Source organism: Monosiga brevicollis, genomic scaffold (genome assembly GCF_000002865.3).
Source record: "Monosiga brevicollis MX1 MONBRscaffold_2 genomic scaffold, whole genome shotgun sequence".
NCBI lineage: Eukaryota > Choanoflagellata > Craspedida > Salpingoecidae > Monosiga > Monosiga brevicollis.
In genome coordinates, this window is record NW_001865039.1 from 1,224,235 (window position 1) to 1,239,908 (window position 15,674).

Below are 15,674 nucleotides of genomic sequence, written 5' to 3' on the forward strand. Positions count from 1 at the left end.
ATAAAACACCAGGTTCAATTGTGCAAATGCCACGCTTCAAAAGAACAACCACAAGCGAGAGAAGCAGGCTGATCGGCTGCGACATCAGACAAAGCCTTGAGGAGGAATCAGCACTTTTTTTTTGGTTCGTGCGTAGCGCACGCGAACGCAAAAGAGAGGCAGGGCGAAGGCTTATGATTCCGACTCGGGGACTGGGAGAGGGGAGTCATCATGTTGCAGCTGGATGACAATCTGCGCGCGACAGGCACGAAGGGCCCCGACAACTTCCAGGTGGGATTTACCGCGCAGGTCGACATGATTCACAGAGACGATGATATCACCGACGTTAATGCTCTCAGCTTCATCTGCTTGTCCACCCTCGATGAGTTCAGACACGCGAACGCAGTTGTCGTCCTCATTGGAGACAATCTTGATGCCAAGGGGGCCTTCACGAGCGTCGAGCAAAGCTATCGAGGTGCCATCAGGGGGCAAGACCTCAAGCGTCACGTCATCCGTCGACGAAATCAACTGCACCACTTCGCTGTGTGATGCGGAGAGCACGTTCTCGTTGTTAATCTACTCATAAGCCAGGGAAAGGCGCGTGAGGTTTTGAAACAACAAACAACAAAAGGCCGGGCCGCAGAGAAATGAAGGGGGGAAGCAAGTAAGACCAAAACGCAATGAAAACAACACACCTTGACAATTGTGGAAAACGGTTGCAGGTCGTTGCATCGGCTGGCGGGCGAGTCGTCTGCCTTGCCTGTCAGCAGAACGCCCAGATTCTCACCCAGAGCGATGATGCTCAGACCCCAACTGCTGCCGTGGGGGCGGGTCAGATGGATGGTTTGAAGATCACGGCCCAAAAACTGTGAGCCCAGAGAGGCGGCGGCAACTGCCAGGGCATCGGTGATGGGACCACCGGCCGAGCGCACAACTTCCAAATCCAGCTCACTGGCGCTTGAGAGATGCTTGAGAACGGTGTCGTGATCGGCGCCTTGAACATTGGTACCATTGATGGCAATGAGGCGGTCCCCAGCCTGGAGCTGACCTTCCTCTGCCACAGCACCTCCCGGTAGAACTTCGACGATGACCGTTTCGGTGTCGTCTTCGGTCGTGATTTTGATGCCGAGCGTGCCATTGCCCTGACTGCGGTCAATATGGGCTTTGATATGCACATCCTGGCTGCCAGCCGGTGCCTCGGCAATCTCTGCATCAACATCAGCTTCTTCGGTCGAGCGTCGACCCACGGTCAAGGTGAACTCTGGCGACGCCGTGAGGTGCTGCAAGACCTGATCATGGTTCAAGTTGCGCACTGTGTGTGCATCAACCTTTGGCACAGCAGACGAGGGAACAAGGTCAGCATACGGCGTGACGGACTCGCAGGCAGACAGGCAGGCAGACAGGCAGGCAGGCAGACAGGCAGGCAGGCAGGCAGGCAGACTGGCAGGCAGACTGGCAAGCAAGCATTCAAATTGGTCACAACAAGTGTAGGATGAAAATACGTACTTTCAAGATAAAATCACCGGGGCGAACTTGATGTGTGGCAGCGACCACGCCTTCGGGCAAGACATCTGAGATTTGTGTCAAACCAGTCTCCTCCATGGTCGTGATTTTGATGCCCAAGCGGCCTTCAGACGTGTTGAGAGGCACGCGACGAATGTCAAAGAAACCCACAAAGGCAGTATCGGCGTCACCTTCAGTTTCAGCCTGAGCCTTACTGTCTCCTCGAACTGTGCCTTCTGGTTGGGGTTGCCCGTTGGCCGCCTTGTCTGAAGCAGGACCTGTCGCGGGCTCCTCGACAATAGCAGGGGCAGCCTCAGCAGGGGCAGCCTCAGCAGGGGCAGCTTCAGCAGAGGCGGCTTCTTGTGAAGCCGGGGCCAGGACCGAAGGCGGGGCTGAGGCTGCGGCAGTGACCAAGAGTTTCAGCCGCTTGTTGCTCTTGTTGGCAATACTGTCAAACTCATCTTCCAACATGCCTTCGGTGGTAATGCTGTTAACACGAAGAATAATATCGCCCTCTTGAACGCCACCAGCAGCGGCCATGGGCCCAACGGAACGCACAGAAGGGTAATGGGCCTGACTGACGTTCAGACTGAGGTCATGGTTGCCATCCTCGTCAAACGCCATCAGCACGCTGCGCTCGCTGGGCGCCGGTTTGATCTCCGCCACACGCAACATGATGGGGGTCGAGGCCGTGAGCAGTTGGACGACATGATCGTGAGGCAGACCTCGGAGTAGTTGCTGATCTTCACGGTCGCCAATGGCCACCAAAAGATCACCAGTTTCGATGACGCGACTGTTGGCGGCTGCGGCACCGGGGAAAATTTGCCCAACGACGGGATAGGGAAATTCGTCGTCTGGCGGGGTCAGAATTTCCATGCCCAGCCCAGCGTCACCGCGCGTCAGCGAAACGACACGCGCGTTGGTGAGACGTGCACTCTCCGCCTCCAATTCAGAAGACATGGACGCCTCGGCTGCCAGCACCGCAAGCATGAGCTTGTTGCGCTGCACTTCAATCTTGAGTTGTGTAGCCGATGACAAGAGGGCAACAATGTCCTCGTGGTGCAAGCCACACGTGTCCGTGCCATTGACCTTGGAACAATCGATCAAGGCAAGACATCAATAAGAGAAAGAGGACGCACGGGGTTTGGGTAAGCACAGGCGACGGCGGTCAACACTTTCTCGCGCCACAGACAAAGCTTGGAAAGAAAGCACAATCAAAGACACACGACAACATCACATACCTTCAAAATGGCGTCATAGCGAAGAAGCTTTGGGGCGTGCGCCGCCGATCCATCTTCAAGAATATCCGTGATGACAGGGTACGATTCGGGATGTTCGGGAGTGGCAATCTTCAGACCCAGGCGGCCCTGCGAGCGATCAAGCTCAACCACGCGCACAACGTCGGGATCAATAGCAAGGCTTGAGCGAGTTGAGGAGGGGCCGACCACGTCTGCATCATCTGGTTCAGAAGCATGCTCGCTGTGCTCAGAAGCAACATCTTCGGGAATGGCCTCGGACTCCTCATGAGCCATTTCGATCATTGCCTAGCCCAAAGTAAAGACCCAAAGCGCCAAAAGACACGCAACCGCAACGCGTGCCAGATGTGAGACTTGAAAAAAAAAATAAAAAAAAAATAAATAAATAAATAAATAAAAAAAAAAATAAAAAAAAAAACACTAGAAAAATTTACACGGGAATGTGGGAGGCATAGCGCACCAGCTCATCCTCGGTGGGATAGCGAACAGTCAAGGCAACTGTATCGCTACCCACTAGCCCCTGAACCACGGCGTCATGGTTGCTCGCGCCCGTGCCAAGACCATTGATCTGTTATTGGGGCAACGGGGTCAAGGTCAGAAGAAGACCTCAAAAACACAAGTCTAGAGGTTTCAGGCTTCGTCCATACCTCAAGGATGATATCGTTCTGCTGCAAGGATCCCTCCTCCTTGGCAACACCACCTTCAAGAACCTCGCCCACGTAAGGGTATTCCAACTCGTCCTGCGTCTGAATTTTGATGCCCAGATGCCGACCGCGCTTGTGGAGTGTGACCACGCGCAAGCCAGCAGGCATAGGCGCCGATTGAGTCTCCTCGGGCACGACCGATTCCTGCGTGGCGCTCGTCTCCTCATGGTCATCCGCGGCCGAATCGTCCACGTCGGACATGCGACGAACTTGCAGCAGGTCAAGCTCGACCACTTCATTGGCTTGGAGCATCTGGATAATCTCATCATGCTCTTTGCCCTGCGTGGATGCGCCGTTGATCTGATCGGACCAGCCGAGTGTGAGCGAGCGGTGAGCACATCAATGCATCGAACCGAAACGCATTCGCAGGATCGGTACAGGGCTAGGAACAATAACACGAGCCGTTGAGGCGGGGTTTGAAAACGAACCGAAACAATGGCATCGTTGGCCCGCACATCACCAGCACGGTCAGCCGTGCCGCCGGGAATGACTTCTTGAATGACCGGGTAGGCAAAGCCTTCCACGGTCGTTACTTTAATGCCCAAGCCTTGACCGTTCTTCTCCAGTCGAACATGGCGTGGCTCCTCGTCATCCCTCTGTTGGATGCCGCCAGCAAGTGAGCCACACGGCCAATCTTAAAGTAAAAACAAAAAAATATCAGAATAAAATTCAAGTGCGTCAAACGTACCGAGTCGAGCAGTCGTGCCACTTCAGTCGGCAGATCTTCGCGTGCAACATCGACGCTGAGTACCGAGGGCGAATCCTTGATGAGATTGAGGACATCATCATATTGGAGGCCTTTCAGGCTTGTGCCGTTGATGGCCAGCAAAACGTCGCCCACACACAGGACACCGTTCTGGTCCACGGCACCTCCCGCAATAATGTCACCCACAAACGGGAGCTCGGAGCCATCATCAACCGACGTGAGCTGAAGGCCATAGCCACTCGGGCCACGGGGAATGCTGGTCGAAATGTGGCGCGTCACGCGCTCGCGGAGTAGCTCCAAGCGGACAGATTCCGCACTCGTGAGCAATTCAATGACGTCGTCGTGGTCCTTGCCGGCCACGGGTACGTCATTGATCTTAACCACACGATCGCCACGCTCAATGATAGCGTCCTCGGCAGCCACGCTACCTGGAAAGACCGTCTTGACCAATGGCAAGGCCTCACCCTGAACCGTAATCAGCTCGAGTCCAAGCCCAGCCGGGCCGCGGTGCAGGGTGGTGGTCAGCATCAACGTGCCAGACAGCGAGTGTGCCTCCTCCTCAACGCGAGCTTGCACCACTTCAAGTTCGACGCGGTTGTACGACTTGAGCGTTTCAATCAGAAGCTCCTGAGACACGCCATGCATGCGGCGGCCATTGATGGAGAGAATGTAGTCACCGACAAAGAGGTTGGGACACTGGCCGGCGGGTGAATCGGGCTTGATCTGGGTGATGCGCGGAAAGTCCGTGTGCAGCGGATCGTCTTTGGTCTCAACCGCAAGGCCGAGCCCGCCGGTCGGTGGGCGATTAATAACGGCCAAGCGACGCTGATACATGGCTTCAGTGGACAGGGGCGCCTCAGGCTCCACAATTGGACGATGTACGGCTACGTCCAAGCATGCCACGTCGTGGGCCGCCAGTCGCTGTACCACTTGCTCAAACGTGAGTCCATCGCACTTCTCACCATTGACCTAAGCAGGATGCCGACGAGCGTGAGAGGGAGAGAGAGAGAGAGGTCGAGTAGAGGGGAGAGGAAGAGAGCTGTGTGGGCACATGTGCAAGAGAGGCCCGGTCGAGCATTCCAGTTGTCCGTATCTTATCATACTTTGAGAGGCATGGGAACAAAGGTTACATACCGCCAGAATGGTATCTCCGACCATGAGTTGACCCGTCTTGGCTGCAGCCCCTCCAGTTGTGAGCTCATCAATGACGGGCAATTGACCCTCAGCTGCCTCCAGTTTGAGACCAAACGGACCATCGCGCTGCACAATGACGCGGCGATGGTTTTGATAATCGGGCGGGCAAGTGATGGTGGTGTACTCGGGGGTTTGATACGTCGCATTGATGAGACGCTTCAAGTCCAGATTTGAGGGCATGAGTCGAAGCTCCACACTGCTCGTTTCTCCCATAATTTTTGTCACTCCTTCGTAGCCAACCTTTGCAACTGGCTTGCCGTTAATCTGTGCATTCAAACGTGCATTTCAAAAATGAGAGAGGGCGAGAAAGAGAAGGAGGCGCAAAAATTTCTTCTTCAACGCCCAGACAAGCACCAAAACAGAATCAACGCAGTCTGAGGGAAAGGACACGAACTGCTGGCTTACCTCGAGCAGTTCATCACCCGGCTGCACCTGGCCCGACTTGGCGGCAGGCGAGTCCGGCACGACGTTGCCGACGTATAGCGTCTTGCCCATGGCAACGACGGTCAAACCATAGGCTCCATCACGCTCGCGCTTGAGACGCACAAACTTCATGTTGACACCGGCTTCGATGGGGCGAGGCGGGGGGCTCACCAGTAGCTCCACCTGGCCGTTGTAGTTGAGCTCGCGCTCAATCTGCTCCCGTGTCGCATGCCGACAGACGAGGTTATTGACCTCGATCAAAATCCAACCTGTTTGGATGGTGCCATCCACAGCAGCCGGCGAGCCTGGGACCACGCCCTTGATGATGGGCACTGAATAAGGGCCGTCAAAGTCAAGGATAACACCCAGGCCGCGATCATCCAGCCCAACCAAAGGGACGAGATGTTCTTGGGCCGTCATGCTCATCAGGTAGCGGAGGGATACGACGAGCATGGCAACATTACGCTCCGTGCGCAAGATGCTGAGCACGACATCATGGCTCGCCGTCAACATGGACTTGCCATTAATCTACGAAGGTGGTTGAGTACAAATGAGGCACGGCACGAAAACCGAGGCACGGCACGACAGAGCTGAGCTGCCCGCAACCCAACTGCTTACCGCCAAGATGAGATCACCCGGTTGGATAGTCTCGCTCATCGCAGCAGGGGAGCCCGGCGTGACCTCGCCAACAATGACGCCTGCGACACCTTGGTGCGACTGAATGGTCATGCCGTAGCCTCCGCCTCGCTTGCGCAGGTTGACGGTGCGAATGCCGGGCACGGGTGCCATGGTTACCATGTGCACCACGTCGTTGGCCTTCTTCAACGCGTCCTTGACCTACTCACACGCGCATCGCGGCAGGCTGTAAGACCTGACCCAAGGAGCCAAAACACACGCCACGTGCCACTGGAGAGCACGCTTGGGCTGCGATCTAAACGGCGGACCCACCTTGGAATGGGGCTCGCAGATCATGTTTTGACCGTTGATGGCCAGAATGATATCATTGTGATGAGCCATCTCCTCGGACACAAATTCAGGGCCAGGCGCATTGATTTGCAAAACGTGGTAATGCTCATTCTTGGGCTGCAACGTCTCAAAGCCAAACTTGTTGTCGCTGCCCTTGGCCACAGTTACATTGCGGACGGAGAGCGCTGCCACCGCCCGGTCAATTTCCTCCGCAGGCTGCATGAGCAAGCAACAAGATAATGTTAGACTAAAGGTCAGGAACCGCGCCCAAACGGAGGCCGCGTGGTGTATTAAAATATCACGAGCCCTCATGGCTTGGCATCAACTGGCGTACCATGTGCGGAAGGCTCTTGTTGATCGGGGCCCAGAACGGAAGGCGACACTCATCCTCAATAATATCAGCCAGAAGCTTGACAACGCCATCCAAATCAGAGTCCAAATCCAGGCGATGCGTGAAGATGTGGCTGTATTGCAGATCAATCTGATACGCGCGATCAATCTCCTCCTTGATGTCCAAGCGGTTTGCAAGGGGCTCGAGTGCCTCTCGGGCCATTTCCGGTGTCGCATGCAAGAAGATGACCAATGGATGAACGTCTCCGATAAACTGCAGCCGGCGAATGGCCGGCGGGTGGCAGTGCATGAGCAGCAAGCGACCGGCCTCGGCGGGCCCCTTGATCGAATCGATGCTGGTGCCGTAGAGGTTATCCTATGATGCGTGTGGGGTGAGCAAAGCGCCAGGTTGGGAAATAGCACGAGCGCAGACACATGGCAGTGGTAGCCCAAGGCATCTTTGCCTACCTTGTAACGGCCAACCTCGACCAGCTGCTTGGACTTGAGACGTTCCTCCATCACTTGTTGGCTGACAAACTCGTATTCGCGGCCCTGACGCTCGTTCTCTCGACGAGGGCGGCTGGTACAGCGGAGGGGCTGGGTGACCTGAACATCGCGTAGCTGGCGAACAGCACGAAGAGCCAGGTAGTCGGCCCCAGGCCCGTATACGGCCACGGGACGCAGACCAATGACTTGTTCGCGGCGCTCCACCACAACGTACGAGTGCACCGCCATCAGTTCTTGCATGGTTTCGCGACGCGTCTGTGGACATGAGCGCGAGCGGTGAGGCAGGTGAGTGGATGAGCACGGTTGGCACGGGACAGCAGAGCTTGAGCAACTCTGGTGAACCTTACCATGACGTCATGGGCCGGAATGGTGGCCACTAGTTCGCGGGCCGCACGCTCTTGCTCGGCGTAGCGGCGCGTTTGGCGGAAAGAGCCTTCGTAAGCACTGGGGCTGGGAATCAAACCGGTGGCGAGCTCGCCATGTTCATCCGTCAACAGCGTGGCAGTCCACTGATCAATGCTGGTCAAATCCGTCACTTCCAGAATATCACCCTTGCGAAAGTGCAATTCATTCTCGTCATCCGGCATGTGGGCGAAGCAAGCCTGGACATGAAAGGGTACGCGAAGGCTGCCTGCATCTGACTCAAGATTGCCTGAAATGGTCAGCTGAGTGTGGTCGAGCGTCGCCAAGCGCTTCGCAGCGCGGCGCATGATGGTCTTGGCCGAGTCAATAGCGGCCTGATTTGCAGGCTTGTACAGCTCATCAAGACGTGCACCAAGAATTTCGGTGCTGGAACTAAACACAAAGGCCTCTGGGTGGGGCACGACCACAATGTGACATTCATTGTGCGCGGCCAGGGCGGCGAGCATCTTGGAGCCCACCTCCTCCTGGGTGGCAAAAGCCACCGATTGAAACTTCTTTGCCACGGGATCAAAAATGGCAAGAATGCGGTCACCGGCTTCCAAGTTTGCCGGGGCGCCGGGCAGTAGGCGAGTCACAAATACGCCATTCGGGTGGGCCCCGTGAATTGAAGCCGGGCCTGTGTAGGCAAAACCGAGGCCGTCACGGGCATCAATGGTCACGAGCTGGGGCACGTCTTGCATGATGGCGTCGGTGGTGTGATGAACGATGGTGCTTTGCAGCAGCAGGCGACGATCCACGACGGGCGCTGCTGACACGACCACATCCAGCTCAGAGGTCTTGAGAAGAGCCACGACCTCACTCTGCTCCATGCCCGCGAGCAAAGTGCCATTGACTTCCTTGAGCTCCTGACCTACGACAAGGCCAGCCACGGCGGCGACGCTGCCCTTGAAAACATTTGAGACCAAAACAGCGGTGCGTGATGGTGTCTCGCACACGTACACACTCATGCCCAGACGTTCAGAAGGCATGGTCTTGGCAAGATGAAGCTTGACGGTATCAGTCACCGTACGCCAGTCCTTGTCAGTGACCTCTAGCTGCTTCGCCACGGGGCGAGGAGGCATGGGAGGCAGTGTCTCTTTGGCTTCAAAGGCCTCAATCTTCTCCGTCTCAAAGGTGAAGGCATCTCGACCCTGAGGATTGAACATGACTAGCAGCTTGATCGAAGTACCAGCGTCCAACAGAGCGCGCTTGGCATGCTCATGTGATGCACTATAGAGGCAAACACCGTTGACATCTGCATCAGGAGGGAGCACAGTGGTGGCGATGAGAAAGACAAACGGCGAGCGACGGAGTAGGGACATGAGACAAGGTTCCCAGCCAAGGGAAAGGACACTGAGAAGTCATTCACTTCCGCTGTCGGCTCGTACCAAGGATCTGATCGCCCACTTGCAGGGAGCCGCAGCGCTCAGCAGCGCCACCTGGCAAGATATCGGTGACAAAGGTCCCTGCAGCTGTCATGTCAAAGTCGGACCGAGGACCGGCGATGGTCATGCCCAGGCGGCGATTCTCCTCGGTGGTGGTGAGCACCACCTTGCGAGGCTCAATGGCATCGTCCGTGGCGCCAACCGGAGACCAATAACGGTTGTAGGCAGCGTTGGCATACGGCATGTAGCCCTCTGGGTTACTGGTGGCGACAATGACGGCCACGGGCACGACATTGAGGATGGCCTCCACCTCAGCCACAGAGGCATTGGAGACATTCCAACCATTAACCTCAAGTATTTGCATGCCATTGTGCAGACGACTCGAGCGAGCGGCGGCACCGGTGGCCAGAATGGCAGCGATGTACACGCCGGGAGGACTCATCATATCATCCTCATCTCGGGGCCCAATCAAAGCGAGGCCAAAGTCGCGATCGAGATCGTCCAGCTCGAGTGTCTCCAGGACCACGCCTTCCGCCATATACTCGACGGTACCCGGGTAGGCACTGCCATCGGGCAACTCAACGCCATGGCGCATGGCAAAGATGGTGGTCAGGTCCACCTGGTCGGCGGGGATGACACGACGGAGCTTAAGTTCCACGCGCCCCGACATGACGGCGTTGCGCAGTAGATCGGCATGAGCAGAGTGCGTGGCGTTGGGGTCGACGGCTTGCTCATTAACCATGAGAATCTCGTCATTGGCTTGGATGCGTCCATCACGATAAGCGGCGGTTTCTTCGACCACGTCGGTCACCACGAGGCCGGGTTGCTCGGCATCGGGATCGTCCGAGCCGCCGACAATTACAAGGCCAAGCTTATCGCCCTCGGCAATTTCGATGGCCACGAGCTCAAAGACCTCACGGTATGGGCCATCCTCCGTGTTCAGCTCCGTTCCGGCCCAGCGCAATGGCTACAGGTTGGTGCAATTGGACAAGTGGTGGTAACAGAACGAAGGTAGGTTTGGGTGAGTCGTGAGCAGCGAGCACGTAGGGTAAACCATGCTGAAGTGATGGCCATTCCGCATTCTTGCCAATCAGCAAATCAACACACGGCAAGTAGCAAGGCGCGGTGGGCGCAGCATCTAGCTGGCCTGTGCCGAAAATTAAACTCCGTTCTAGAATTACCATCTAGACAACACTGACTGACCTGGACGACAAGATCCGCCATTCTCGGTCACGGCTGGAGGACTTTTGCCAACACTTGCCGCACTACAACCGCAGACTTGGACTGCAAGGGCGAATACAGACAGTGCATGCACACGGTAGATCAGAGATTCAAACAAGCATGCGCTTGGGCCACAAAGGGGTCGTATTGAACGTGTGCAGCGGCCGTTGGAGGCGTCAAACCAACAGCACCCGGATGGCTGTTCACGATCGGTTCGAAGAGAAGGCAAGCAAAAACGGCCAACGCACCACAGACTGCCACCCACGGCAGCGGCGTCCTTGCCAACAAAGGCCAAGATCCTCCTGTCCCAACGCAACAGAAAAGACTCGAAGGACCAGGTTGGTCTGCCCGAGGGGGACCGGAGAAGCACCACACCCGTCCCTCTTCTCCTGACGGTGGTGGCAGCGGCAGCAGCGGGCGTAAACTACACTCCTTTGGTTCCCTCAATGTGGATGTGTCTTTGGTCTTTTGTTCTGAGCTTGCTCTCTCTCTCTCTCTCTCTCTCTCTCTCTCTCTCTCTCTCTCTCTCTCTCTCTCTCTCTTGCACACACGGGTAAGGGTTTGGCTAAAGGGGTGTCTGGTTTACTTTAAAGTGTAGCTTGTGTCATGCTATTTTATACACAAAGTGTGATATAGTCGACGCTTTGTGTGCGTGTTTTTGTGCAGGCTGGGCCCTCTGTCTCTCAAAGTTTGTCGTTGTTGACGACCTCATGAGGCGTTTCGAGTGATACATCCCTGGGATCACTGGCGCTGAGGAAGGGGACAAAACATGGCACCACAGACTCCGACCGGCTGCCTTTTGCGCTCGTCAAAGATGTGTCGGGTGGACTACCAATCGTCCAGGGCAGCAAAGCCAGAAGGCGGCCATCCAAAAATTGACCCAATGAAGTAAAGACGCTATAGTTTTGCCATCAATTTTGTTGTCAAAGCAATTGTAATCTGGTTTTCAAATCAGTGAACTTTCTTGTCACACAGATGTCACACCGCACCTTTGCCCATATGACCAAGAGAACGGCACCTTCAGCACTCGTGTCGCGGATGATGCTGAAGGCAAGAGGCGATGAGAGCGTGAAAATAGAGAGGAGGTTGAAAGTCAATCTCAAATCAGGTTAGACATGAGTCAACACATCTATGCAAACAACAGCCGAGCTCTTATCAGGATCGAAGGCAGGAGCTCGCACTCCTCTAGCTAGCGAAAGAAAGATTGGCGCAACATTCATGACAGTGCCGACAGTGTCGGCGTTCATTCTTCGTTGTAGCCATGAGCGATGACGGGCACAGCCCGAAGCGCAAAAGGAAGCTACGCAACCGGAAAGGAAAGGAAAAACAAATCAAGCACATACAAGCGCGCAAGCACGCGTAAAAGGCACTGAAAGGGGGGCACAAACAAGGCGCGACACAACGTCGCTGGTCCGTCAAGCCAGGAAGTATAGTGTTGATAGAGCAGGGGCACCAAGAACACGGCCATGGCTTTTATTGCCATCGCGTGTTTCGAGGCTCTGGTGGAGCAAACGTCGACATGGTTTGGTCTCCCGCATTCGCGCTGTAATTATCTTCGCGTGTCTGGTCACGATAGCTACTCTCGTGATCCTGGCCGTAGCTACGGCCATGACCACGATCCCGGCTCGAGGAACGATGCTCCCGGCCGTGAGGCTCTCTGTCACGACTCCGCCGACCGTCATCGGCATACCGGTCAGGATGGCCGTAACCCCGGTCGCGGCTCCGACTGTCGCGGTCCGAGTGATGGCTATGGCGGTCGCCATCGCGATCAAAGTCGCGCTCCCGGCGGTCTGGGTAACGATCTTCGCGACGTGGGTAATCACGGCGATAGTCGCGCCCATCACGGTGCCCACCGCCCCTTTCCCAACGTTCATCACGGCGGGTATCGTGGCGGTCTCGCGATCGTGATCGTGCGGGTGGGTCGTCTGGTGCCAAAGCAATCAAGTCTGGCACAGGGTATTCCTGTTCCAGTGGAATCTTGCCCTCCCGACGATCGGTGATACCTTTCACGCCACCAATGTTTTCGCTAGAATAAAATTTATGTGGGAAGGCAGCTAGATCGTTGAGCAACGCTGGCGGTGCAGTACACCGGTCCACTACACAGCCGTCGACCAACTGTTTCAGGTTCTTGGGACTGATACGCGACAGCTCGAGGTAGGAGACGCCGTTGTGCTGGTTCCAATCCTGCGAGTTTTTTTGAATGAAGCCTTTGGCAAAGTTGACCTTGAGACGCGCCTGTCGAAAACGTGCCCCATCCAGCACCTTGACTGCTGCTTCAGCCGCCTGGCGTGACTCGAGAATTACAAACGCTTGCTGCTTGCTCCCCATAAACTAACACAAAGTGTTCCCAAGTCAAGGTACACAGACCATGCACGGTGGCCTGGTGAGCCACGTGTGCCCATCCACCAACCACCTTGCCCGCCCTTGCCTGCCTTGCGTACGAGCCCCGACACGAGACTTTATCCCCGCGCGTACCTTCGAATCGAGGCAGCCATACGGTTCGCAGAGGCGTTCAACTTCATGCTCAGTGGCATCTGGTGGAAGTGAGCCAATCCACAGCGTGCTACTCACCACTAAGTAAAGGCAGTCAGGACCAGAAAATGAGAGGATACAGATGGCGCATGAACGGTCCAACTGAAGCGCAAAACGATGTCAAAATTTGGCTGGCAAGTCATTTTGGACCGAACTCGGCAAGCAAGCATGTTGCAAGGCGCTAACATACAGCGCACAGTATTCTTTGGACAATCATCAAAGGGGTCTCCTTCTTTGAAAGGCGGCAGGCCCCCCATGGAGTGCATGCCTGGTTGAGCCATCATAGCACCTGGACCAGGCATCATGCCCATGCTGGTCGAATTGAAACCCGGACCCATCATGTTCATACCAGGCACGGGTCCGCCTGGCGGGGCAAAGCCCATGTGAGGCATGCCCATCTGGCCCATGGGCGGTCCAAAATTGTGCGGTGGCTGATGTGGCTGCTGCCCTGGTGCTCCGAAATTCTGGTGAGCTGGGAGGTGGTGGCCCTCGTTCCAGCCAGCACCATTCGGAGGGGCTTCACCGGGGTGCCGATTGTCTGAGCCATGCGGTGCCGATGGTTTTGCGTCAGGAAATCCCTGCCCGGGGTGGCCTGGGTTGGGATCGTGGTCGGGTGCGCCTGGGCCCGGCGGCTGAAATGATGGGTTTGGGCCATGCGATCCCATGGCTGGCGGTAAAAACGAATGCTGCTGCTGTTGTTGTTGTTGCTGTTGCTGTTGCTGTTGCGAATGGGCTTGAGTCGGAGATCGCGGTGGCTGCGACTGGGCCTGGTTCTGAGGCAAGAACTGTTGCCCCTGCTGCGGGTAGGAAGACTGCATCTGTTGTGGGGGACCATCAAGTGGTGGTGCAAACTGACCACCGGGTGGCAAAAAGTTTCCGTGCTGTGGCAAGGCACTCTCACCCATGCCCTGACCGCGAGGAGCTTGAGCAGGCGGGTAGGTATGCTCGGGAGGAGCACCATAACGTAGTTCGTGGGCTGCAGCTGGTGGGGCCTGCGGTAGCGCCGTGGCTGATGTGGAGTCCATGGTGACATCAGCGCTAGCTGGCTGCTCCTTGGTTTGCTGCACCTGAGCCAGCAGGCTTGAGAGGGCAGCGAGAACATTGGTATCGGCAGAGAGATTATTCAGCAAGTCGCTTGCCGAGTCGGTCGTGCCAGCGGAGCTTGTAGATGCGCCCGGGCCTGTGGCTGCAGAAGAGTTTGATGACGCTCCAGCTGTGTTCGGCATCTCATACAACAGATCATCCGTCTGCGCGCATTGGGAGGTGGCACAAGATGCAAAGCAGGGGTGTCAGAAAATGTCAGAGCAAGAAGGATCCAACCCCCCATTGCACAGCAAAAGTGTACGAGGTGCATACCTTGGCTGCGCGCGGGTCGGCAGGGGTAGTTGTTGAGGTGCGCGGGTCTTGAGCAACTCGGCGCGGATCGGTGCCATTGGCAGCAGCCAGGCGCGGATCAGCGCCGGCGCGAGGGTCATTCGCAGGAGTGGAGGCAGGCGAATTGCCTGCTGACTCGTCAACACCGGTCTCCAGTTTGGCCAGCATGGCATCGCAGATCTAAAATGCGTGTTGCGAAAAGCGGGTGACAAAGATCGGATGAGATGATGAAGGACAAAAGAGGAATGGACCATCAAAGCGGGGGGGAGGGGGGTGTGGCAGGAGTAAGGAAGACAAAGATATCCAAGGGAAGGGAGAAGAAAAGAAGGATGGCTCAAAGAGAACAAGCTGGCTCTCATACCGTTTCGCCAAAAAATTCCTTCTTGCGCCAGAGACCAACAACGTGCGCGGCAGCTTTGCGATCTTTGGCACTGGCACGCGCTAGGTGATCTATGGTAACTTGGATATTTTTGGCAAATCGCTCGACAAAGGGGTCCTTTTCTTTATTCTGCAGGAACGGAAGCGACATCGTCGCAAGCCCCAATGAGTGCAGCGACTGCTCATGTCGGTAATGGTAGAGATTGACATGGCAAAGCGGGACTAGAATCGAAGGGTGTTTTTTTTTAAAAAAAAAGGAGGTGTAGTGTGAAGACATAATTCAAATGCCGCACCGTGTGTTGAGAGTTGTTCATGATTGAGTCAATGACATAAAGACCCGGCAACTTGTACTCAAGTTTGACCTGACGCATGCAAGGATTGGGCGGGGTGAGGGCCAATGTCCTCAAACTTGGCAAGTCGGGCCACACACCTTGGCAATAAATCGCTCAACAGCATAGACCACATGCTTGTAGTACTGGCAAAAGCGAAGCGATGGCGGCTGTGAGGCCTGGAACGTGGACAGCAGCACCCAAGTGATTTGAACAAGCCGAGCGCAAAGACTCACGCGCAGGTTTTTCAAAGCCAGCTTGGTGGCAGCGGCAATTTTCTTGCCAGAGATGGGCAAGGGGGCTCGGGATATACCTGCGAGCTGCAAGTGCATCGGATGAAGAGGAGGCGTACCAGCAGCGTGAGGCGACGACAGCGAGCACGGCCAGGCTCTTGAGGGCTGGCCGCGAGGCAGCAGCCATTTGCATGCAAGCGTGGTTTCTGTACCTCGGCGTCAAAGTCAGGGATGGGGTTGCTCTCGCTCATG

The 15,674-nt window shown here is 56.0% G+C and overlaps 2 protein-coding genes across 2 annotated transcripts; both read right to left on the bottom strand.

Moving 5' to 3' along the window:
• Positions 1-2: 2 nt before the first annotated feature.
• MONBRDRAFT_35505 (uncharacterized protein) lies at positions 3-10,579 on the bottom strand (the record flags this gene model as incomplete). The annotated part of the gene is made up of 17 exons (XM_001742588.1): positions 3-555; positions 675-1,355; positions 1,486-2,571; positions 2,724-3,026; positions 3,199-3,306; positions 3,386-3,742; positions 3,871-4,038; positions 4,131-5,117; positions 5,283-5,606; positions 5,748-6,293; positions 6,384-6,602; positions 6,714-6,947; positions 7,066-7,437; positions 7,530-7,823; positions 7,916-9,225; positions 9,359-10,322; positions 10,559-10,579. The coding sequence occupies 17 exons, from the start codon at positions 10,577-10,579 to the stop codon at positions 172-174; spliced, it is 8,358 nt and encodes a 2,785-aa protein (XP_001742640.1). The 3' UTR covers positions 3-171.
• Positions 10,580-12,049: 1,470 nt separating this feature from the next.
• MONBRDRAFT_4979 (uncharacterized protein) lies at positions 12,050-15,673 on the bottom strand (the record flags this gene model as incomplete). Its single annotated transcript, XM_001742589.1, has 7 exons — positions 12,050-12,907; positions 13,052-13,149; positions 13,299-14,355; positions 14,465-14,662; positions 14,844-14,990; positions 15,291-15,368; positions 15,503-15,673. 7 exons carry the CDS (start codon positions 15,671-15,673, stop codon positions 12,050-12,052), a joined length of 2,607 nt encoding a protein of 868 aa, XP_001742641.1.
• Position 15,674: the final 1 nt, after the last annotated feature.